General features: G+C 36.9%; 3 protein-coding genes across 4 annotated transcripts; 1 reads left to right on the top strand and 2 right to left on the bottom strand.

The window, feature by feature from the left end:
- Nucleotides 1–533: 533 nt before the first annotated feature.
- rab8b (RAB8B, member RAS oncogene family) lies at nt 534–10,965 on the bottom strand. Its single transcript, XM_065267825.1, has 8 exons — nt 10,703–10,965; nt 9,229–9,289; nt 4,833–4,893; nt 4,670–4,747; nt 2,979–3,068; nt 2,789–2,854; nt 2,637–2,687; nt 534–2,430 (listed from the first exon to the last, which is right to left on the bottom strand). Exons 1-8 carry the CDS (start codon nt 10,824–10,826, stop codon nt 2,338–2,340), a joined length of 624 nt encoding a protein of 207 aa, XP_065123897.1. The 5' UTR covers nt 10,827–10,965; the 3' UTR covers nt 534–2,337.
- Nucleotides 10,966–13,159: 2,194 nt separating this feature from the next.
- sh2d7 (SH2 domain containing 7) lies at nt 13,160–15,526 on the bottom strand. The gene is made up of 6 exons (XM_065267858.2): nt 15,271–15,526; nt 15,034–15,123; nt 14,594–14,777; nt 14,321–14,512; nt 13,528–14,211; nt 13,160–13,442 (listed from the first exon to the last, which is right to left on the bottom strand). Exons 1-6 carry the CDS (start codon nt 15,471–15,473, stop codon nt 13,398–13,400), a joined length of 1,398 nt encoding a protein of 465 aa, XP_065123930.1. The 5' UTR covers nt 15,474–15,526; the 3' UTR covers nt 13,160–13,397.
- A 2,915-nt stretch (nt 15,527–18,441) lies between these two features.
- Nucleotides 18,442–24,865, top strand: dapk2a (death-associated protein kinase 2a). Of its 2 annotated transcripts, none has more exons than XM_065267765.1 (10): nt 18,442–18,571; nt 19,481–19,548; nt 21,330–21,551; nt 21,856–21,994; nt 22,133–22,262; nt 22,362–22,410; nt 23,364–23,390; nt 23,494–23,646; nt 23,767–23,812; nt 23,902–24,865. In XM_065267765.1, exons 2-10 carry the CDS (start codon nt 19,487–19,489, stop codon nt 24,526–24,528), a joined length of 1,455 nt encoding a protein of 484 aa, XP_065123837.1. In that variant the 5' UTR covers nt 18,442–18,571; nt 19,481–19,486; the 3' UTR covers nt 24,529–24,865. The 2 variants fall into 2 exon arrangements, with proteins under 2 accessions (XP_065123837.1, XP_065123836.1); XM_065267764.2 differs by lacking the exon at nt 18,442–18,571 and adding an exon at nt 18,941–19,081.
- Nucleotides 24,866–25,408: the final 543 nt, after the last annotated feature.

The following is a 25,408-nucleotide window of genomic DNA, read 5'->3' as shown; positions in this document are numbered from 1 at the left end:
ACTTGATTTTATAAGTTATGTCAACTTTTCACAAGCCAAAACATAAAATAGTAGGTTTACTTGACTTGCAAAACCAAGTTGTTTAAATGCTGCATTTTTTTACACATCATACCTCTTGCCTTTTAAAGGTGCAGTGTGTAACTTTTAGAAGGATCTCTTGACAGAAATGCTATATAACATACAAAACTATATTATTAGTGGTGTATGAAGACCTTACATAATGAACCGTTATGTTTTTTATTACCTAAGAATGAGCCATATTTATCTACATGCATCAAGGGTCCCTTAACATGGAAGTCGCCATTTTGTGCCGCCATGTTTCTACGGAAGCCCTTAACAGACAAACTTTTTTATTAAGTTGTTTCCGACAATGACGTGTTTGTCCTGTGGCAGCTACCGTAGCTTCTCTGTGTGTTTTGGTGAACTGAGCAATTCACAATCTCACTGCTAGATGCTGCAGAAATTTACACACCACACCTTTAACATTATAGTTACATTGTGCCTATATGACGAAAGAATTAAGGACCTCAAGATAACTTATAAAAGATATTTTATTATTTTTACATCATCAGTTAACACTGACATATTACAGAACAGACAAGAAAGTCAAGGAAGACATGTTAGAAAATGGGACATAAAAGGAGCATTAAACAGTTAAGACTTTGTTCATTTAGGAGGTCGAGTGCCGTCACAGTTTCATTGTAAAATATGCAAATGCGCCTGCATGCATATTCAGATCATGACAACAGGGCCATTAAGTTAAAATGGCATGACTTTGAGCAAGAATTTTGTCAATGGAACTCAAGCAATCGTTCACCTCTAAACATAAACAGTAGACTGAATCATTTTGTTATTTTAAAGATTTCAATGATATCTAAACCTGGCCCACATGGTAATCTCTGCAAGAAATTGATCCCCTGTCATTTACAAAATTCTGATCTCCTGCCCCTTCTGAGTAGTTTTATAATAAGACTTAAGTATCATAGCTCGTTTCAGCACATTTTAATTTGTTCAATTCCACACATTTTTCCCGAAATCAGTGCAAAAAAACAAATCAAGTGCATCCGTTCTGTCCATGCCTGGTAATATATCTATAAGCTCATGGGATGAGAGATTCAGGCTAGTACAATCCTGCATTATTTTAAGACAGACAGACTTTAGAGGCAGGCCCTCAGTGGTTTATGCAGTGAGGAGGTTCTACGAGAGAACCACACACACACAAGTAACAGTGCATGACAGAAAAAATACCATTGCAATGGTACTGTAAACACTACATGACCTCACGTTCAGAGTCTTATAAAAGGTGGATTTAAAAAAAGACCGGAATACTGTGATGACATGAATATGAGTTAGAAAAATAAGTATCAACAATACATCAGTCACACAAAAGCACATGCTTTAGGTGGCTTTTATGCAGTGGTAAGTAAAAGATGCATACGTATATGCGTAGAGTATAAAAATATAATACCATTAGTAAATGTAATACTGTATATACTAATATACAGGGCCTAGCTGGCTGCTGCTTCAACAAGCGTTATAAAAAAATGGTCTTGATCCATTCTCGTTATTCTTTAGTACTGTTTAAGAGATTAAAGAAATTTTGACTGCGGAAAAAACAGTATCCAATCACAGTTTGGATAATGTCTGTTTACTTACTGTTAATGGCATAAGGTGGGTAAAGCGCGGGGGAAGACTGCAGCTCGTGGAACATTGATTTTGATTCCACAGTTTATTGCGGCTTTGGAAGAGTAACACAAAACAACAAAGGAATCGTATTAAACTATATATAAAATGGACTTCAATACAACAAAACATAACATTCAAAATAATATATAAAATATATATATTGCATGTCCTTCATTTTGACCAATACATTTAACTATCCAAAGTCTTCTTTTATTGCCAAAAGCCTGCATAATAGCAAGAGTTTAATATTCTCTAATCTTATTGGATATTTTTCTTCAACAAATAGTGACAAAGCAATATATCAATGTAACTACAATTCAAATTTTGTCTAATGAATTATTAATCATTCGGAAAAAATAATAAAGTAGCTCTTTAGAATTCCAATCAGGCTACATTAAGCTGAAATATATCCATACTGGGTGGACGAATGATGGATATTTTGGTTTAAAGGGGACTTTTAGGAGTCCTTTTTCTACCGTAATCTTTCAGGCCTTTAAAATGTGTATTAATGAGAAGGCCAAAGCTCTCAGCAGCAGCTAACAGCTGAAAGTCCAGTGGTACTGTAAACGCTCACACAGACGCACACATACTGAGCTCACGCACGCACGGGAAAATGACATCGTTCACACAGAGGCCGCGGGAGCTGGCGGGTTAGAGCAGAGTGCAGCGGAAGAAGCTGGGCTTCTTGGATCGATTCTCTGTGATTTTCACTGCTCCTCCACCTCCTGAAGGGTTATTCTCATTCTGAATGCAAACAGGCAAGCGAAAAAAAAAAACTTAGCATTAGTGTTGGATATAAATGCACATGATTCATTTAAATTTTGAGTGACAAAGTAAAGGCTTTTTATATACAAGCGGGACTTAATATAACAGTAATGATATTAACAGTATGCTAATGTATCTTACATAAGATTTTAAACAAAGGTTGGATTTTCTAAAAGCATTCTCACCATTTTTCTATTTAGTCTGGTCATGATGTCTCTAGCAAGTGTGACAAAGGCCTAGCATTGAAAAACAAAGGCATAGGATCAGAGATTATAATACTTTCTAAAGACAGTAATATTAGGTTCTCCATTCATTTCAACAAGAAAATGAACCCCACCTCTTCAACATTTGTGCTGGATTTTGCACTGGTTTCCAGGAACTTGATTCCATAATCAATAGCTAACTATATAAAGAAAGAGACACATTAGCCTTATTAATGTAACGTGCTTTCTTTGTCGTATTGTAGTAAGATTTATTAACAGAAGAGATACAGTACTAATACTTTAGTCATTTAAAAACTACTATACCTTTTCTCCTCTTTCTTTTGAAACTTGTCTCTTGTCATTCATGTCACATTTATTGCCCAATACCATCCGTTCTACATCTGATGATGCATTCTAAAAAAAACAAACAAACAAACAAACAAAAACCAAATTACTTTAAAAGGAAAGGCACTAGTATCAAGCCCTTGATGTTAGAAATCACAAGTACAGCTGTATCTTGCTTTAACACTTAAAACGTTTTATACATAAAACCGCCAGTGGGTAAAATTTACCTATGCACATGACTACTGTTTTGTTATGGCTAAAAAACTTATTATGTCACTGTATTCACAATGTCTTGAGTCATTAATTATTTTTTGTCATGAACTATGTTTTTTGTCCTGTTGTTTTATGTTCAAGGCTATTTTAAGCAGGCTAGACTTTTTATCAGTGAATACGGGCTAAACTGCAATGACAATGAGAATTGGAAGGAAACAAATACATATTTATTTAATAAATAAATGTCATTAATTGTATATTTAGACACCCAATGCTATTTAAATACTAAAATTAGCCTATTTAGACAGTAATAAGCAATAATAAATTCAACACACTGCATACAATGCATGTACAGACGAGTTTCATCGGATGCACGTGCGTTGTCACGGTTACACGTCTGGTCGGAACTTTACTTCCGGTTTCTGTTTGTGTAATCATCTGACTAGTGGCATGTGGTGCTTTCGCACTTTCGGCGACCCGAGTCTGATTCTCGGATCGTGGTCATTGGCCGATCACATACCCCACTCTCCTCCCTGTACTTTTCTGTTCCGTCACTGTCGTAAATGGCTAAAAAATAACTTTATAAAAAATATAACTTAAAAAAAATAAACTACTCTAAAAGGACTTTCTTGTTATTGAGTTTATCGGAAGTTACGTGTGTTCCCCCGAAATCCTTTTGTTATAGTTGTTACTGCTGAAACCATCTATAATGCAATGACAAATTCAAGCACATTTTTACCCAATTCATTATTATTATTATTATTTTAATTATTTGTAATTTGAGTAAGACATTGTTAAAATATTAAAACATATACCCTTTTACTGTTTGTACACAATGATAACGTGGCAGCGTATGCGTGCGCATTTAGGCAACGGAAGTATGGCAAGAATCAGCAATGAGGCAACACAGACAGAGAAAATTATTTTAAAAAGTTGACTTTATCAACTTTTTCAACACAGCTACCAGATCCGTGTACTAAAGTGGAGTGGATAGTAGACGTTAGCAGATGGCCAAAAATAAAGTTGCCAGATACATAAATATGTATATTAGTAAATTATCAAACGCAACAACCAGACATTTTGATGCTGGGAAACTTCTGAGTTGCTACCACGTTAGAACCAATGGGGAATAACACCACTTCTGTTGCCTAAATGCGCGTGCAGGCTATTTGATCACATGAGCTGTAAAAGGGTCTATAAGTATTGCGAAAATGTCAGCAAAATTATAATCGCATTAGGTAAATTTGACCCACTGGCGCTTACAGGTATATTTTTTATCTTAATTATGTTTAACAACAGGGGATTGTAAATTAGACAATATAAGTAAAAGTCAATGATTGGTAGACTTGAATACTTTATTGAAAATCTATATGTACATTTGAAAAACAGCAATGTGTAAATTCTACCCTGTGGCGGTTCTAGTGTCAAGGTTATTTTATCGAACATCTTTGTCTCACCTCCTCAATGTTCCTGATCCAGTTCTTAATGTTGTCAAATGATTTCTCATTTGTGATATCATACACCAGCATTATTCCCTGTGGACGAGACAGAAAAGAGCAAAACTTAAGTATTAATTAAGCGTATAACAATTATTTAGTCCATAAAGGAAATATGCCTTACCATTGCTCCTCTGTAATATGCAGTAGTGATGGTTCTAAACCTTTCTTGCCCAGCTGTATCCCTTTAGGGAAAAATTAAAACACAATTGTGACCCAGTCCTTTTCTTTTGTGATTGACTGATGATTTTTGTTGACAAAAATCATCCTATATAAATGTAAAGAACATTGTCAAAAACAATTTTATTCTTATTAGTTCTCATTTTTAATCCACTTAAAAAATTGCCACATTTTATTTTATGCAACCATTCGTAAGCCCAGTATACACCGTGCGATTTTAAATAGTCCTTTAGGATTGTTATGCCGAGTTCAAACTGCACGATTTTCAAAGTAGTCGGGTCACAGGTCTTTTCATACTGCATGACTATCTGGGGTAGCGTTCAGTCACTGCTGTTTTTACACTGCACAATGGATCGGCGACAGGGGTTTTCACACGGCATGACTTTACCATAGGAAGAATCGCCGACAACTTTGTCCCAGTCCGCAAAACAACGTCTCACAGCCAAACGAACAAAGAAACAATGCAAGGTCGCGTGTGCAAGACCGGAGTTCTCACGTGACACTGCAGATTATTAATATTATTATAAAAAAATTGTAGCCCGCAAGAAGCTTGCCATACAAACTGCATGTGCGCTCATTTGTAGCAAAAAGAAAAGCAGCCCCTTTCTTAACCAAATGCATGCTTGCTGATATTATGGGCTGTTCCTCCCTGAACTTCCAGCTGTCCTGTATGTTGCTCTCTCATTGGCTGTAGGTCATGGACGATGTTATTTTCAGTCAAAACACATTTCACACGGCATGATTTTGAATCACAGACTGGTCCAGATATTTAGCATGCCAAATATCTCACGGGTGTCGGCAACTCGTCGGCGATTCTCTCAGATCGCGTTTTTGATAATTCACACTGTGTGATTGTCACTTGCGTGCACGAGCACCGATTTCCCTGTGATTTCGGGCATTTGTCTGCAATTTCTCAAAACCTGTCAGCGAGTCAAAATCAGGGCTAAAATCGTGCAGTCTGAACTCTGCATTATTTGCCACAATGTGCGAACAAGATCGTAGTTAAATCTATGTCACACTGTATGATCTCAGTTTCCATCAATGTCAGACTGTACAAGTTTAAAGACTTTTAAAAATCGGACGCACGCAAACAAACACGTCCATAGTTTTACATCATCAGTCGGTGATGGCTGGGCGAACACACGTTGAAATGAAGGCTAGCAAACCGAAACAACATCGAGCGTTAATTTTAAACATGACTTGTCTCGAGGCTGCTTCCTTTTTTATCCCATCATAGTACAGTGGCGATGTAACATTGTACAAGCACTCTTTATCTCTCCATGACACCTCCACAAGTTTCTCTTTCTCCTGTTCAGTCCACCTGGCTCTTTTCGACATTTTGGCTGCTTTCCACTCTAGTTTTAGACACCCACTCTCAAACTTCCCTAAACACTTCCCCTCAGGGGAATCCCTGTCACCATTTTAAGGTGCGTTCCACTTGGTCAAGTGGACTAGGGAAGTTTATATGAACAGACCCTCACTCGCTCGATTTTGCACTGTTCAAATGATGGAGGGTTAAGTAGTTCACATCTGTAAGTTAGGGTGTTCCATTTGAACCAACTTCAAGTGTTCCACCAGTAGTGGGCACTCGTAAAACGTAAACAATGACATACATCCGAGTAAACGAAACTGAAGGAACGTCATAAAAAAGAACTGGAACACAACCCTAGGCTGTTTCTCAATATGCGTTCTTCAGCAATCTTGCGTCCTTGTGTTTTCACTCTACATCTAACTGTCGAAGTTCAATTCCAATTCTCAAGAACGCAAGTACAGAGGACGCATGAAAATACCCGGATGTGTTCTTGATATCGAGGATGCTTCAAATGCAGACTTGCGCACTGAAATCGTTTTACGCCCCAGAAGTCATTGCGGCAAAATAATGGCGGGGTCAGGTGACCAACTGGAAGATCTCTCACATCTCAATTCTCACAAGTGCGTTCTGTGTTCTCGCAACCTCCTGAGTTTGTTCTTCTGAGGTCGCCTGGCAAGACCGATTTCCACGGGAACGCAAGTCCGTTCTTCGTGTTCTTGGAATTGAGAAATAGCCCTAGTAGTCTGCGGTGGTTTGATGATGTCGCACCAACAGCTTCATTGAGTTCTGTGCTTCTATTGGTTCTTGATCTGACAGTTGTTGTGGGAAATGTCACACAGCAGGATAGTGTCTCAAAATTTCTGACACTGCCAGAATTTTGTCGGGGGATAATTTTGCATAATCGGGAATAATCGCAACGGTCATTAATCGGCCTGTTTAGCGATTAAAGACTGCAGATTTTAGCCTAGGATTCCAGATATCTTTTAGGATATCAAAATTTGTCTCAGCTAAATTCTGGCTGAAATCACACAGTGTGCATTCGGGCTTTACTCGTGTAACTACTCATGTAACAGTCTTTAGATAGGGAAAACATGGAAGTGTTTGGTGGCTTCTAAATCCATCCTTGTTTGGATCCTAAGGAATAAATGGGGCTAGGCTAAAAGCTAACAGAGTCATGACGCGCTGTGCAAAGATGAAGTGCATGCATTGAAAAAAAGATAGGTATGTAATAGGGCCGGGACTCGATTAAAAAAATTAATCTAATTAATTAGAGGCTTTGTAATTAATTAATCTAAATTAATCGCATTTTAATCACATATAAATATTTGACCTGAGAACATTAAGAAGTAATTTTTTTACATGGATTTTTAGTATACACTCTTAGAAATGATGTGTTAATTTTATACACATCATTGTGCGGTAAGCTTTTAACACATTATGTGTAATTTTAAGACATTATGTGTCATTTTGTGTTGATTTTGTGTTCAAGTATAAAACATGTTGTGTTAAAAGTAACACAAAATGTGTTGTTTCAATAATAACACAGAGATGGGTGGATTCCAGGATGACGCAGTTTGTTGTCCCAGAATCAACACTAATGTGTTGTTTTGACTGTCTGTGTTCCGGTACCTATTTGCGCGGATCCCCCACCTCACGTATAAAAACAACAAAACATAATATACTATATAGCCTATATTAAAATTAAAATATAAAAAATATATTATGCACATTTTTAAGTTGCACATCGTTTATAGTTTTCTTAAGTGGGATTCAGATGTGAAAAGCGCTGCGTAATGTACGCGCTTTTAGTCTTACCATTGAAACTTAACAAAATTAAAAAATAAGAGGTGATATATAGCTTTAGCCTACATAAATGCTTGTTTCTTTAATGTTGCAAGATCCTCTTCAGGTTTTCTTGCTGTTATGTTTATAATAGTTCATTGTTCAGAGTTCATATTGATGATCTTATAGTCCATTTAAAAATGTTCTTACAAACTGACTCTATTCGTCAGAAAAACACCATTTAACTTTTTTCCTTTACCTGCCGTCGCTATTCTCTGTGCGTGTCCTCCGTCAAAGTAGCCTATTAAAATTAATATGAAGTTGATTTTTGAAAGTCTTAAGCACACCGCAAATCAAACGTGCTGCTATATGCTCTAAATGCGCGTGTAAATGTAATTTCTGGGGACTGCCAAGCTGATTTTTAAGTGATATAGGCTACTCATTGCATGTTTTGGCATTCGGTAGCATATGCATCAATGAGATGCACGGTGTTGCTTTTAATGTTCTTTTTAATTTATATTCACAAAACCTAACAACAAAACATTGTTTATAATTAGTAGACAAATTATTTGAAACGAAATTCATTTTAAAGTAGCAAACAAAACTTAAATTAAACTCGCAATAAGCTAATTAAATTGAAACAAAACAACATTACAACAATATTTAAACCCAGCAATACTCAAACATTAACATATAACAGACATTAGGATACATGTTAAAATAATCTGTAGTTTGTTGGTAGATGTTTATTGGGCAAAACCTCCGTTGCAAACCTCCATTTACCAGAATAAATAATTTTTACTTTGAAACTGATGCGTTGTCCCGTTAAAATCAGCTGTTCGTTTAGGTTCCGTCTACTTTTATTTAAACTGCAGCACAACTCCGGAGTTCTCGAACTAAAACAGGGTCTGCAGCATTTACGAATGACTCCGTTAATAAGTGCGATTAAAATGCGTTAAAATGTTTAACGCGTTATTTTTTGTGTAATTAATTAATCTTAATTAACGCGTTAAAGTCCCGGCCCTAGTATGTAATAATTAGTCTAAGTTGAGGTAAGAACATAGTAAAATATTGAAAAACTGCACTGAGTGAGGTCAGTCGAAGACTAAAATCAATGAGTGATGCTCCTTTGATGCTCCTAATCTCATAATTAGCTTGGATTTCACAGGCAGGGTCACATTTTGAAATATTGTCTGTACAAAAAGATATTTAATACAGTGAAACACTGACTTGATATACTTCTTACCAGATCTGAAGCTTGATTTTCTTTCCATCCAGCTCAATTGTTCTGATTTTGAAGTCAATTCCTACAATGTAAATGTTTAGATTTTAGTAACAGTCTAATAACAGTCGAATAAAACACAATTGCAACCATTATACTTATGAAATATTTGCACAGTGGCGATCACAGTGTGATGACAATATGTAAAACAGACTCATCAGGGAAAACCCAGCACAAGGCTTTCCAATGAAAAGGGAATAGGCACGTTTTGCATGTTTTCGTGGCGTAACCCTAGAGATGGAATGTGTAGAAAGGTCAGAATGTCGTAACGTATGCATAAGCTGGTGATTGTTGCCCCTTCAAATCAATGCCTACTAGACGGCTGCATCGTTGCTAAAGACAGGCTTTACAAATGTATGCAAACTTGTTGCATTCAGTAACAACAGAACCCAATCCCAGATTATGGCAATTAACTTGGCAGTCTATAATGAGCACCAGCAGAGGCATACAATCTTGCCACCAATGAAAGCTCGGACAGGACATGGGGTGGGAAGTGACACAGCACTATTGTCCATGGCAATAGGGGAAGTCTGTGGCATAACAATGACAAAAGGTCAAGGAACTCTCGCTCAGTTTCTCACAGGAAATGACATATTGGACCATGATGCAGATAGGCCTACACCTTAACGTCAAAAATACATAACTGAAGGGCCTAATAACCGTCTGCTGTAATAGTCCACATTTAATGGATGTGTGTACTGTATGTAAAACTTCTTGTATGCCTGCCCTATATATAGGAATGTTTCATATTCTAAGAAAGACCTAACTTACTGATTAAAAAAAAGTTGGACTTTAAAAACAAAGATAAGAAAGTTGACAAAGATAGTGGTTGGTTAAATGTTAGCAAGATGAGTAAAAGAACTAAAAAGCATGTCCAACTTAACATTAACATTTTACATTACAAGCATGGCAATCAGATGAAAATATGAGATATGCTATCTGTGACATCACACAAATCCAAGTGTGTCAATCTTGGTTTTGTCACTTTAGCATTAGCATAGTGTGTCATTCTTTAACCCTTAAGTGGTCAAATATCAGTCTAAACACGTACATTTCTTTATAAACCCACAAACTAAAGATCACTCCACAAAGCTAGCATACAGCTAACCAGACCAGCTGCTTTGCTAGTTCGACAAATACGGGAAATTCTTGTGTCTTTGTAGAGCTGCAGATAAAGCACTACATCCATTTGATTTATACATTTAGTAATAACGTTAAATATATGCTCTGTCACTTTAAACAGCACAATAAACGACGTGTAGACTAACAGCTCAGTAACAGTCTGTCACATCTTCGGCCTCTTCCTGTCATTTCAACACACGCATTACATCTAAGTTAAGCATGTAAGCGCTTATTTCACCTCCCATGGACGTACAACAATAAACATTACCGTAGTGTATATACACAAAACAAACAGTGATGGTGCGATAAAACTGACCTATAGTTGAGATAAAAGTGGTGTTAAACGCGTCCTCGCTGAATCGAAAAAGTAGACACGTCTTGCCCACCCCACTATCGCCGATCAGCAGCAGTTTGAACAGATAATCGTAGGTTTTCGCCATGTCTTGTTCTTTTCTATCTGGCTACCTTGTTGTGGTCCGGTAGCAGAGTAACGGTATTCACCTAACGGACCATAAAAGATGCGCTTGAACTTCTGTGAACACAGCAGTGAGGAAGAAGCTGCTGGGCGTGTCTCCACTGACGTCATCCCGAAGACATGAGCGTCAAGCGTCAAAAGGGAACAGAAACACACTAGGCGGGTTCGACTTTTGGCAACGCTGCGCATATCGAACCGCTATTGATATCAGAGCACCGCGAGAGCTATGTTTTCTAATCGCTCTCGCGGTACTTTTATGTCATACGACGGTCAGTTTGCACAGGGCTGCATGAAGTCGACCACGCCTATTTTTACTAAAATATTGGGGAAACACCCAAACTTTTGGTTTTGGATGATTCATAGTAATTTACCTTGCCATACTGCCCACAAACATGACAGGTTATTTAATATACCCTGCTGTAGTAACGAAAGTTTTAGCAAAATTACGCTACTTTTGCTCGGTTTTACTTTTAAATTCTTTATGTATCATGAAAATCCACTTGAAAATTACTTTTTGCTATAGAAGGCCTATTTACTTTTATGTTTACCATAGTTAATATCTACCCTTATTATAGGAGTATTGTGGCCAATTACTATTAAGCTTTTCCCATTTAATTCTTTTTTATTTTTTTATTCACCCATACACCAATTATGTTAAAGTTATTGTTGAATTAAATGTTTTCAAAATCCATTTTGTCATAATTCTTATTTTATGTTAGCCTACATTTCACCCCGTGGGAAATTTTAATGTTAAATCTCACCTCAGGGTATGTTACAACAAACCCGGACTGAATTGTAACACTTTTTTCTCTTGTTTTAAATTAAATCATGGATTTTTTGTTGGTGCTGCAATAAATAATAACTACATAAACACTTGCAACTAGTTTGAATTACATTTTGAATCCACTGGCTTAAAGAACTCCAAGATACAGGCAGAATTGAAGAAAAAGTTACAACTATCCTCGGTCTCCCCTATTTTTTAAACATGTAGTTGTTTATCATACAATTTGTTTGTAAATAACCTAATGACTAGTTTTATTTACTAAACAATCCCAAAACATTTATATAAACCATTTCTTTTGGTATTTCTAAATGTCTTTTCCTGAATATTTGTATAAAAAAAAATTTTTGGTGGGTCCAGACATAAGCAACAGGGAAACTAGTTTGATGCTGTGTAGATTGTATGATTTTGGATGTACAACAGCAACACCTGCTGGAGGACCATTCTACCTCCAGAAGATAAATCTCAACTGTGACAATTTTTTGTTCCAGTAGAAGATTAGCTCAAGAAATGAAACAAATAAAAGATGAGCAACTTGAAGAAGTCGTAAGAATTTTTTAAGAGAGGTTGATGTGATTACATTTAGTTTTGTAATTTTTGTAATCGTTCTAGTTCCACAGGATAGCACTATTTTGCTAGAAAACACCTTATACCTTTCGATATGGCCCATCTCTCATCATCCCTGTGCTTCAGAAAAGTGCACAGACTAACAGGTAAGGAACTTAGTTTGGAGGGGACTGCTCAAAGGACAATGCAAAAGGCAGATTTGAATAAAGATGGAAAGCTCTCACTGCTTGACTTCAAAAACATGATCTGTAGCACCTGATTTCATCAAGTGAGTAACAATGCAGTTTAGCTTGTGTGTTGCCATTGATATGTTCAGCAAAACCCTTATCAATTTGTTTTATGTTTTACCAAGCTTGATCTTTCAAAGGAAGCAGAACTTTGAAAGCAGTTTGTGAAAGAAAGAACTTAACTTGCCCATTTCAAGACGGCAACGCAAACTATCTCTCACTTGAAGGATTAACCTTTGCATACTGCTGTACAAGCCTAGTCATAATAAGAAATTGTGGGGTATATTTTCTTGTTTTCTTTATAGAAGTGTAAATTCTTGTTATAAATTCTAAATACATTTATTTACTTCAAGACTGGTAAAGTTAACTGATTACATCAGAAGAATTTAAGGACACCTGTTGGAAATGCCTTTCAACTTCACTTTAAAGGAGACAAGAAGTCGTCATGCTCACAGCACAAACTAACCTTATACAAAACACTTACTCAGGTACTCTCTGTGTTATGGGATGTATAGACAACTGTATTTCATCATACACACAGTGGAATACCTTTTCATTTTAGATTAGAGTTAGTATTGGAGTAAATTTTGAACTTTTAGGCATACAAAAACTGTACGGGTTCGTAAAAATGGCATATTTTCCCCTTAAGGGGAAAGATGTGACAGATAAGAATAGAGATGATTTGAGCAGTTTAATTAATATAGTTTATTCAAATACATTTGCAAACTATATTTTATCACAATAATCAAGTTAAAATAACTTTATTTACAAAAACAATTTTCATCATTTTGGAACTGTAGAAGATTCTCAAGACAGAATGATTGTTATACAGCAATATGAAAATAATGACTGAATCATATAGAAAGGAAATGTAATAGCTTGCATTCATGCATTCATCTGCAACTGTAGCAGATATTAAAATACAAAAATCCCTTTATACTTTTACACCTTTATTGTCATCTTACTTTTTCTTGCTTTCCGCGCGCAATTTCCACCACTTGTGATTCTGTAAAAAACAGTTGTTGCAGTTTTTTACACAACATGTACTGTAAATTACTGCATTCATGTGTATACTTGTTTGTAAATCTCACCTTCTTCTCTGTGTATTGTTGCATTTCCTCCAAACTTGCATATGTGTTGCTGTCTGACTCCGGGACATCACAGGTATTGCTCCCGTGGATTTCTGCTATGTGCTCATAGGTGTCATTTTCACATCGGTCAGGTATGACTTGATAGGTGTTTTCAGCTGAAATGGTTTTGTAGTTCGTCGTTGTAGGATTGTCATATTCTGACTCAGGTTGGACCTCCTTCTTAGCGTGCACCTCCTGGTAGAGTGGATTGGGCTGCAGTGCAATCTGGACAGTATGTGGCAGCTGGTCATCTCCAGTATGGGCTTTTGTAAAGCCAATGAAAGCATAAGAGCTGGAGGGTGAAACTGTGGAAGGTTGCGCATGGCCGGAGGATGAAGGGTTAAAGGGTTCAAAGCTCGGAGCCTGTGGCTCTTCAGTGTTTTCATTGTGGAGCCAGTTTGTTAGGTTTGTTTGTATAGGGGGAGTTTTTCTCTCCTCTGGCAGCTTTAACCAAGAATCACAGTCCTCAGGGTCCCAAGAATCCCTCCTGCCGCTACCAACTCTCTCTTCAGCCCACGTCTTTCCAGATGTTGTTGGTTCAGAGAAGCTCTGTTGATCGTGACAAGGATGTGAACCAGCAAAATCAGCGCTTAAAGAATTCCGAAGTGGTGGGTTTTTCTTTGGCAGGGTTGGTATCCTTATAGCCTGGTTATACAAGTTATACATACAGAAACATTTAAGCACCAGATATGTTAACAATTTACATCACAGTAATCTGAGACAGGGAGGTAACCAAGGCAGTTTATGCAGTTACCTGTGAGAGGCTGTTTCTGTCAAAGGAGGTGGATGTAGTGAGCTTGCGGCTGCTTTTGGAGGGTGGGACAGGAGATGTCTCATGATGAACACCGCTAGCTTGTTCCCACAAACTTCTTAGAGCTCTTACACTAACTCCTAACGTAATAGTGGGCTTAATTTGAAACTCGTCGTAAATATCATTTTTGGGATCCTAGAAGAACGAGAAAAGGACAGTTACAATTCAATACTGATCCTGGTTTCCAGCATATTTTCCAAGTATGCAATGCTCCACCTTTTCGATAGATTCAGCCTCTGTGATGTATGAAGTGAGGTACTCTCCAAAAGGCTGGATGGGTGTGGTTGTAAAGTGATCTATCAGCTCTGTGAGACTGTTATGAGTGGTGGAGTCACCAGAGACGATGAGCTGTCCGGTTTTGGTTTGATTTATGACAAAATGCCGACAACGATCCTGTCCTCTGTCAGAACACAGTAAAGCAGTCAAAACAACACAATTACAACCAAAATAGCTGATATTCAACAGCATTTCTTTCTCTACTGTGGGTAAGTAAAAATTAGTAAATTACATTTATGCATTTGGAAGATACTTTAATCCAAAGTGCATTACATTGTATCAGCATGTTTGTTGCCTGGGATCAAACCCATGACCTTTTGCACTGCTAACGCATTTGAGCTACAGGAACAAGCAGATGAGCTACAAGAAAAGATTCTTACTTGTATGAAAGTATGTATCCAATGCCTTTTTCACTGAGTCTGATAAGGAAACAGCCAACATTCATGTCCCTGAGGTGATCTTCTGCCTCCCTACAAAAATAACAGTTACCGAAGTCCACCACCTACTGTATAACCCATTCACTATCTCATTTACATCAGAGTACAATTCATATGAATTTTTTCGCATGCTATATGTTAAACTAACGCACTTAACTTTATTATCTCATTAGTTCTTACTGTCTAGAGATGAATCCTTTAAACCAGGGTAGAAAACTTCCATCACACAAAAGTAGCGCAGCCTGAGTGTCCACAAACCACCTGATGATGTCTTCCCTCTGTCCTCCATCCATAGTAAGTTCTCTTTCCACTCCCTGCATACTTTCCATCTGCTTCCCAGATATCTTCATCTTTTGGTACATGGCAGCCTCTATTTGCTCCATTTAGAGCATCTCCCTCTTTTGTCTTGCAATCGAAAGCCGAACTGCACAGCACACATCCAACAAACTCTGTTTTCAAACATTCATAGCATGATTCCTTCAGTGTGACAGGAAATCTGCCTAATTTGCCTATTTTCCTCATACGTAAATGTGTTAGCGACCAACTGATAAGGGCACTATTGTTTCAGTTTATCGGCACGCAGTCGGTAGGCCTTGCTGGTTCTGTGTAATCTTGTTGAGCTATCTTTGGCTGCTTCTGTTTGAGCTGTATATAAATATGAAAGATTACCTGATTTGAATCAGGAACTAGGTCGGCACTGAACATTGACTGGCCTATATTAACATATATTTGAATATTCTCAAACGAAATAGATATTGAAAGGTTTATTTATTGATGTGTCTAAGTATAGATACATAGTTTTTATTCTGTCAGGTATAGTTAGTAATAGCCATTCATAAATTCAAAATCATAAAGACATTTAAAATGATTTCTCAACAGATCAACTGTTTGGTGCAAAACAGGAATATGGCTTTCAGCAGGATAGGGTAATGTCAAAATAAACAATCACTTCTGTCAGGATTATGGACTTGTGCTGGCCACTAGAGGCTCCCATTGCTATTCATTTTTATTTTTATTCTGCCCTTATGTCTATGTGTACAACACAACTTTTTGTTATGTTTATGTGTACAACAACTTTTTTATGTCTAATTGTGTATGATTTTCCTAACCTGGACTTTTTTTGAAAGTTCCGTGCTGCATTTGGGTCCCTCGTATTATCCTGGGTTAACCTCTCTCTCTCTCTCTCTCTCTCTCTCTCTCTCTCTCTCTCTCTCTCTCTCTCTCTCTCTCTCTCTCTCTCTCTCTCTCTCTCTCTCTCTCTCACACTCTCTCTCTCTCTCTCTCTCTCTCTCTCTCTCTCTCTCTCTCTCTCTCTCCATTACCTGGCACATTTCATAGTATTTACATTTTACATATTTGCATTTAAGCTAAAAATTACACACTTTATTTTTGGATTTCAAATTAAACAAAACAGCTACACCAGACAAATTGAGCAGGATTTGCATAATGGGCTGCATTCAAATTCACTCTTACTTGCAGGGCAGTTATTAAGGTTGACAAGTGTAAACATTTTCCCAGGCTCTGACAAATTACTATCAGGTCCATGATAATCTTGCAACATATACGATATACATACAATAAACAATATTGAATATATTCAAACAATTACTTGAATACAACTCTTCTATAATTCACATGTTAAGGGACTTATTACAATGACCAAAACTAAATCAGCTTAGAAGTCATGTGTTAGAAGTTTATAGTTTATGTCAGCAGTAAACATGTTAGAATGAGACAACAGAGTACATTGATTATTTTTACAGCTCTCTATCAGACTGAAACAACATAATGTGACCAGAAATCAGTGCCTTGGCCCAGGGCCGGTTCTAGATATTTGGAGGCCCTAGGCAACATTTATTTTGGAGGCCTCTCACACCCCTCTAACTTTCAGATTAATGTGAAATCATTTAAGCACTACAGTGATTAAACATGTTTTCCCTATTACTTTTCTGTTTTATCAAGTTAACAAATTGATTAAATTAATGTTAAAATTTAATTGGAAATTAACCAAAACCACATGTGTTAAAGGCAGGTCAACTTGTTGTTGTGGATGCAGTAATTTATTTAAAACACCAACTTTTGGGGATAAAACAGGATAACAGTTTTGCTTTCTCCAAAGAGTAAAATTAAAAAGACAACACTACATTGCAAAACCCTAACTGTAAAAAACTACAGATGAACACCTCCTAGAAAACTTTTGTTTTTTTATTTTAGCTGGGTATGAAGAGGAATTCCCCTCTTACTGAACCAATATACAGTATAAAGTTATTTATTAGACTATGTATATATTCATATGTATTTCAATACCTTTTATACCTTAAGTCAGTGGTTCTCAAACTTTTTCAGGGTGCGGCCCCCTTTGTGTACGGTGCATTCCTTCGCGGCCCCCCCAAAGAAAATTTATGACAAAAAACTGTTTAAAACTTCACATTTTAATTAAACAAAACATTAAATTATACAAAAGTAGTGCTGCCTTATTTTTTTTAGGTTTAATTTCACAGAATTCATGATAAATTAATGTATTTTATAAAATGTCATAAAACTGGGCCCCCCTGGGGGCCCCGTACCCCAATTTGAGAACCACTGCCATAAATATCCAAACAAATCAGCAGCCACTGGAAGTTAAACAGACAAACTACTAAGCAGAGTTTTTTTATAAATATGCATTATGTTTTCATGATTTGAAAACAAAAATAAAGTGTAGAGGACTTACAAAATATACAGACAGTTTACTTTAGGTAAGGGCAGTTTTGTTTGCTGTTTGACTTTAAATACAAAAAATTTTAACTGTACTATTTTAATAGTCAGTTCACCACGTGATTCAAAGTGTCCAAACAGAGTCAGCAGCACTCAAGTTTGATCTGTCCTGAACTGACATTGATACACAGAAGAACAATGCTAAGTTTATTTTTAGAAAGCATTATTTCAAAATACCTGCATAATGTGCTGAACTGTCTTTGCATGCCACTTTTGCATGAAACAAAGGACGTGATAGCCGCTTTCAGTGTCACTCAAAGTCGGTCAGCTGCAGAGATTTGAATGCTGTTCATCTAGGCTTCTTTAACTTCATGCGGCGCTGCAAGAACTGACAGGTGGATGATATCAAAACACAGCGAGAGCGAATCGAGAAATCATACAGAGGAGTTCTCATGTTATTTTGATGCCATCCGCCTGCGGTTCTTGAGGCAGCGGCGCCGCATAAAGTCGAACTCACATTAAAACTTTATCTATTGCTTGCAGTCAGTAGTGATTGTCGGACTAGCGAACATGGATTTAGCAGTTATGGAGGCCCCCCTCCAAGCTGAGGCCCTAGGCATTTGCCTACTCTGCCTAGCGCCGGCCCTGCCTTGGCCTCCATGGCTGCCTAGTCGTGGTTCTTCTTAATGTACACTGGAAAATGTAATACATCTTGGAAAATGTATTAGCATGTGAAGATTTTGTCTGACCAACAGGCTATTTCCTGCACATAAGAAAGTAAGAGGTAAGAAAGATAAATCAGACCATCTGTTTGAAGCAACAACCTATATAAGGTAATTTAGCAGATATAATTTCTTGTACACTAATAAGTAAAATGAGAATGCTATAGGCCTACTGTACAGTATGTGTAGTAGGATTATCCAAGCAACATCCTAAACATTATTTGCATTATATTGCCAAGTCAAATAGTGTATTTAATACAATATATCTGTCGATGGTGACTTTATGCTTGCTTTGCGTGCTAATTGTAACCCTGTTAGTTAATCTGACAATTACTGTTTGTATAAAAAACTAACTGCATATATAGGCTATTAAGGTTTAGTTATTTTTGAGTTTGGGGACAAGTCTGTTGTCGTGTGTTGCCGTCTTTCACATTCAGCTGCAGCGCTGTCAGTCAGGCACGAGATCAACAGTTGTCGTGTCCTCTTTTAGAAACACGCTCGTGTCCTACGTAGCTCTGAGTAGAATACGCGCGTGAAAAGATTCAGAAAATTACATTTATCGGATATGACAGGTAGGTTACTTTTACTTACCTGTTAAGTGTTAAGTGAATTTATAAGAAATTATATTTTAACGGTTGACGCAATATGAGAATCTTTAAAACGGAGTGCCGCATTATCTCATTACAAAATGCTAACTGTTACTTGTTGAATGTTGTGAAAGTCAGATGTACTACACGTAGTTCAAGTTAAGTCATTATTTACTGATAAAACTGCTTTTGAGAAATAGGTCTCGGTTTTGTTCGTTTACATTTAGTCTAAATATAGGCGAGGACTCATCCTTATCTTGCACACATGAAGGTTCTAAAACTGTCTGGCCGTCATGAATGAACTATTAGGTCACGCGATCTATTAGATTTGTATATCATGTTGTAATTCCAATAGACTGATATGATATCTGTTTCTTTATTAAGACTAGAATGGCTGTTTTCAAACAACAGCAGGTTGAACATTTCTACGAGATTGGAGAGGAACTTGGAAGGTAATTTACCTTTATGCTGGTCGGATGTTTTAGGCTACATCAGGGCCGGCCCTGGGCATAGGCGGAATAGGCAAATGCTAAGGGCGCCGCCGACCCCTTGGGGCGTCCGTGCGCCAAAATTATATATTTTTTTAATATATGTATATAAACATTTAACTATAAATGTTTAATTTTGCACAAGAAAACAGCAGTTATTAATGAATTATTAGTAGCATAGTATCTCGGAAGATCATGCTGTTAAATAGCTCTGTGGCTATACTGCACTGAAGCGGCAGTTTAAAATATAAACCCAGAAATCAGCCAACGTCAAGAACAAGAAAACGGAAACAACAATCAGACAGAGACGCGGAATTTACATAATGTTACACAGACCATGTTTAAATTTCAATGTTTCTACAAAGAAATACCAACTTGTTCACTTTGTTTGGTATTAATAAGCTGCGCATTGGAGTGCTGGCCGCGGTGCTGAAGACGCGCTCGGACGGAGTACTGGTGGCAGCACAGATATTTACGTGCAACCTATTGGAAACTATTATTCGTTATTATATAATTATTATTCGTTATTTTACTTTATTACTTCCACTTTAGAAGAGTTCAGCACTTTTTTATTTTAATATTTCTCTTTATATAAATACTATTTTGTACTTAAATCTATAATTTCATTATTTTACTAACCCAACTAACTCATCTGCGCTTTCCGATAGGTTGCACGTAAGGGGAAAAGTATAGCTTTCTTCCCATTGAGAAGAGTTCTGCACTTTTAAACTTTAAAAAAATATCTCTTTACAAAAAAACTTTTTTCTTCTATTTAAAAGCTGTTATTTCGTTATTTTACTAACCCAATTAATGACTCCTCCGCTTTCCAATAGATTGCACGTAAATATCTGTGTATATGTGCCATCACGCGTCTTCAGCACTGCGGGGAGCAGCCAGCACTCCAATGTGCAGCTTATTAATACCAGACAAAGTTGGTATTTTTGTCCAGAAACATTGAAATTTAAACCATGGTCCGTGTAACGTAATTTAAATCCCGCGTCTCGGCCTTATTGTTTTTTTTTTTTTGTTCTTGACGTTGGCTGAATTCTGGGTTTATATTTTAAACTGCCGCTTCAATGCAGTATAGCCACAAAGCTATTTAACAATGAGCACAATCTCCCGCGACACTACAACATGCTACTAATAATTCATTTATAAGAGCTGTTTTCTTGTACAAACATTAAATATTTTAAGTTAAATGTACAGTGTAAAAAAGACAAGATTTTAACAATGTCAAGATCAAATGCCTGAGTAACAGGGTATTGTGTGTATGTGTGCATGTGTGTGTTTACAGAATATTTATTTAAGTTTATGAACAAAATTATTGGAACACAATTATGATTCTGTGATTCTAAAGGGCACCAGGTGAAATCTTGCCTAGGGCAGCAAATTGGCCAGGGCCGGCCCTGGGCTACATTATAATATGATTACTGCATTTTAGGAAAGGACCTTTACAGTAAGTGACACATTAGAAGCTGTTGTTGTTATGGCTTTTTACTTGTTTTGAGTCTTTTTGTAGACTATTGGGAATTTACAGTGATATTCTGATATAAATCTGAAATATTTATCTGTGATTCAGGTTTGTGTTAATTTTACTAAAGCTTATTTATTTTTTCCTCCTGCATAAGACAATTACAAATACATTATGGCTTATATAGCCTACACATTTTAAATGTTTTCTCTGGTTTTTCCAGAAACATGAAATAGTTGTTTATCTGTTTTTCTTTAATGTTTCTGTTTTTCAGTGGGCAGTTTGCAATTGTTAAACAATGTCGTGAAAAAAGCTCAGGCCGGGACTTTGCAGCAAAGTTCATAAAAAAGCGTCAGAGTAATGCCAGTAGACGAGGTGTGTTGCGAGAAGAGATCGAGCGGGAAGTCAACATCCTGAAGCAGATACACCATCCCAATATTGTAATGCTCCATGATGTGTATGAGAACAAGACAGATGTGGTGCTGATTTTGGAGCTGTGAGTAGACCTTGCATGTGTGCTACTTCAAAAGACTTCATTATTACAAAGATATGCAGTAAACATGCTGTTGTTACAGTAAATGTTCATGAGAATTATAGTAAAATTTTTATAATGTCTGTATAATGATAATATTTTTCACTGTCTGCTGTACATTTACGTTATAGTTATGCATTTGGTGGATGCTTTTTATCTAAAATGATGACTTATGATGACCATTCAACATATTTATTTTATCAGTGATTTTTTTTAATGCAGTGTTAAAGTTTTTACTATGTTTAAATTCGATTATGTATTTTTGTAGGGTGTCTGGAGGAGAGCTTTTCGACTTTCTGGCCCAGAAAGAGTCTTTGAGTGAGGAGGAGGCCACACAGTTTATTAGACAAATTCTAGAGGGGGTGCAATATCTGCATACAAGGAATATCGCTCATTTTGACCTGAAGGTACACCTGTTGGTCTCAAAAAGCTGAGCAGCCATAACACATATTAACCATTTGTATATTTGTTCAAAAGCATGTCTGTATGTATGTTTGAGTGTTAGTGTACTCCTGTGCGTATCATGTTTATTATCTGGTTGGCAGCCCGAAAACATCATGCTTCTGGATAAGAATGTTCCCCTGCCCCGAATCAAACTCATTGATTTTGGCTTGGCCCACAAAATTGCTGAGGGGGTTGAATTTAAAAACATCTTTGGAACGCCAGAATTTGTTGGTATGATCTGTCCAAAGCTTAATGTTTGCAGCCGCACTGACATATTTTTGTTTATTTTTTACTGCTTGGTATTTCACTGTCTTGTTGCTTAATTTTCAGCTCCAGAAATTGTAAATTATGAACCACTGGGACTGGAAGCAGATATGTGGTAAGATCAAGTGAGGAGCTCAAATGCAAAAACCACTGTTACCTCCACCGAAAATGAGATGATGATATTAACTGAATGCTTTTGGCACGTTTTATATGTTCATCAAATACCTTCGCTTCAAATAAACTTAATCCTGCCCTGAGTCCATTTATAAATGTTGCTTTGTTGGCAGAATCCGTCAGTTTTTCAACAAAGTCCTTAAAAAGCTTAAAAGATGAATTGGATGAATGATGGCAACCATGGTTCACATTCAAACATGGGTCCTTTGTGTGAGTACTTGGACCTGAATACAACCCAAATGTGGCAGTGCTGTGGATCACAGCGCCCCCTAATGGGTGGTTCAGTTTCTTAATTTTTACATTCTGATTTAATTATTTGCAGTGTTTCTAGTTACATTTTTAGTGATTTTGCAACTGTTTACTGTGTATTGTCCAAAGAAGTGCATTTTTTTAGAAGTAAAGCTTTTTTGCAAAAAAGCTTGCATGTATTTTGCAGCATAAAAATAAACGGTGCTAAATGGCACCAAAAGTGGTTTTTGGCTCGTAATCATAGGAGAACCATTTTAAGTGCCATATAGCACCAATGAAGTACTTGTGTAGCACCGGTGTAGAACCATATAGTGCTATGTAGAACCATATGTGGTGCTAAATGACCCCTGTATGGTTCTTCATAGGTGCGTTATAGGTGCTATATAGCACTAAAAATGCACCGTTGGTTTTTAGAGTGTAAGATAACCTTATTCATAACCTTTTCATTGCCATTAAATTGAAAATACTGAACCTAAACACAAGAGTCTGATAGAAACGGCCCATTTACAAGAAAACTTGTCAGGCGCACTTAGAGGTTTTTGCATCTGAACTCCTCAATTGTTAGTGTAAAAAATAAACATCTCAATTATTTGTTTGTGATGTCTTTATAATTACACTAAGTAAAATATTTCTTTACTGTTATAGGAGTATTGGTGTTATTACATATATTCTGTAAGTACACATGAAGATTGCAACATGCATTATTTCTTATTTTTTAACTTACAACGTAATTGTTATTTTAGTGATATTTCCCTAATAAGCTTTCTAACTGTAGGTTGAGCGGGGCGTCTCCTTTCCTAGGAGAAACAAAGCAAGACACACTGGGAAATATCTCGGCCATGAACTATGAGTTTGACGATGAGTTCTTTGGCCACACCAGTGAGCTTGCCAAAAATTTTATACGACAACTGTTAGAAAAAGACACCAAGTAAGTGCATAGGTATATCTGTGTTAGGGTGTGTGCTTTGTGCTTGTTATAGAGAGTAAACTGCGATGCTTTTAATATAACTAATATGCTAAAAGTTACCATAAAAATTATGTATTACAGAAAAAGACTCACGATTCAAGATGCCCTGAACCACCCTTGGATCAAGGTATGATATGTTGTATGCATCAATAGTTGTATAGGACCATGCATGTTGTATATTTTCTAATAAAACTCTCCCCATCTGTCCGTTTTCAGTCTAATGAGCACAAGGACGAGGGCAGGAAAGCTCCAGAGAGAAAGAGAGAGCGAAGGCAGCTGAAGACCAAACGACTCAAGGAGTACACCATTAAGTCCCACTCCAGTATGCCTCCCAATAACACCTACGTCAACTTTGAACGCTTTGCTCAAGTGGAGGAGGAAATCTCAACCATGGAAAGCACCTTCTGCCAACTGGCCTCGACCCAAGACTCCCTGCAGGAAGACATTGATGCTATGGTATCCATCTACAACGAGAAGGAGATGTGGTACAAAGAGGAGAGCGAAAGCATCCGACATGAGTTATCCCAGCTTCGTTACGAGTTTCGTAAAGTCGAGGCACAGAGGAAAAGCGTCGAGGAAGACATGAAGAGCGTGGATGCAAGCGTTAGCAGGGTTAGTGAGCAGTATAAGGAGAGGCAAACACGGTTCGATGCCCTGCAGATCGAGCTGTGTGCCGAGCTGCAGTGGGTGCAGGAGGTGGTGGCATCGTTTCAGGTCACTTTCCCGAACTGTAGCTTTAGCAGTGTGTTTAATACTGATGTCAATGAAGCACTGAAAGAGTTGTTGAATAGATCTTGTGGAGGAGATTTGCTGACAGGTAGCAACTTGGACCAGCAGAGATAACATTCATAAGACATTCATAATGAAATAATTATCGATATATAAACACATGCAAGTTAAACACTCTGGCTGGACTTGAAGAGTCTTAAAGAGCAGTTATGCTCAGTTGGAGAAGTTGTATACATGAAATATAAGATGCTATTATGTATATCCATGCTTCAAACTAGCTTACCAGTTTTAAGTTTAAGTGGTCAAATATTATTTTTTTCAGATTATTGTTTTCAAATGCTGCTACAAAACTCATTTGAATGATTTTTCCTTGAGTTTCACTGTAAAACATACCTGATCTAATGATGTGAGATTTTACATTGTTTTTTCTTAATAAATAAATAAGATGGTCTGTAAATTTATTAGTTTCGTAAATCACCGTGTTTACAGAACATGGTGTCCAATGTTAGTTTACAAGAACAACCCAAATAAGGTTTAAATGTCAAGTGAAATCCAAGTTTACTTAAGTCAAGTTTAATTAAATCCAGATAACTTATGTCTCAGTATTTTTTTATATTTTTGTACATTCTTCTTTTGTGGTGTTTCATAGCAGTGTGCATTTACAGTATTTAAAATAATGTTATGGGATTTAAGATTATATACAATAAAATTGAATGTACAGGGGGCCAACAGATTGTTCTACACAATTGACTAGATTAGTGCGACAACTGAAAGCTATGTTGATTCCTGCTCAGCTGTTGGGGGAAGCTTATGTGAAACTTGGTCACTGTACAGCTGTTATTTCATAACCCTGTGCCTCTAATATCTCTACTAGATTATGCTTATATCTGGTAAGTAATACAGTAGGCTTTAAGGTTTATAAGACTTGGCAGGATCATGTAGGCATTTTCAGGTTTATTTTATTTCAATAGCTTTATCATATTAAAAAGCAGAT

The sequence above is a fragment of the Paramisgurnus dabryanus genome, chromosome 2 (assembly GCF_030506205.2).
Source record: "Paramisgurnus dabryanus chromosome 2, PD_genome_1.1, whole genome shotgun sequence".
NCBI lineage: Eukaryota > Metazoa > Chordata > Actinopteri > Cypriniformes > Cobitidae > Paramisgurnus > Paramisgurnus dabryanus.
The sequence above is the reverse complement of the archived record's forward strand: the minus strand, read 5'-3'. Positions and strand labels throughout refer to the sequence as shown.

Excerpts from the sequence above, each read along its gene's own strand:
- rab8b (XM_065267825.1), bottom strand. The coding sequence starts at position 10,826 with ATGGCGAAAACCTACGATTATCTGTTCAAACTGCTGCTGATCGGCGAT. Across the intron at positions 2,855-2,978 it reads CAAAAGAAAGAGGAGAAAAG|TTAGCTATTGATTATGGAAT; the intron begins GTATAGTAGTTT and ends TTCTTTATATAG. Across the intron at positions 2,431-2,636 it reads CCAGACTAAATAGAAAAATG|AATGAGAATAACCCTTCAGG; the intron begins GTGAGAATGCTT and ends GTTTGCATTCAG.
- sh2d7 (XM_065267858.2), bottom strand. The coding sequence starts at position 15,473 with ATGGAGCAAATAGAGGCTGCCATGTACCAAAAGATGAAGATATCTGGG. Across the intron at positions 14,778-15,033 it reads GGATACATACTTTCATACAA|AGGACAGGATCGTTGTCGGC; the intron begins GTAAGAATCTTT and ends GTGTTCTGACAG. Across the intron at positions 14,513-14,593 it reads AGGCTGAATCTATCGAAAAG|GATCCCAAAAATGATATTTA; the intron begins GTGGAGCATTGC and ends TCGTTCTTCTAG.
- dapk2a (XM_065267765.1), top strand. The coding sequence starts at position 19,487 with ATGGCTGTTTTCAAACAACAGCAGGTTGAACATTTCTACGAGATTGGA. Across the intron at positions 22,411-23,363 it reads GGACTGGAAGCAGATATGTG|GAGTATTGGTGTTATTACAT; the intron begins GTAAGATCAAGT and ends TTACTGTTATAG. Across the intron at positions 23,813-23,901 it reads TGAACCACCCTTGGATCAAG|TCTAATGAGCACAAGGACGA; the intron begins GTATGATATGTT and ends GTCCGTTTTCAG.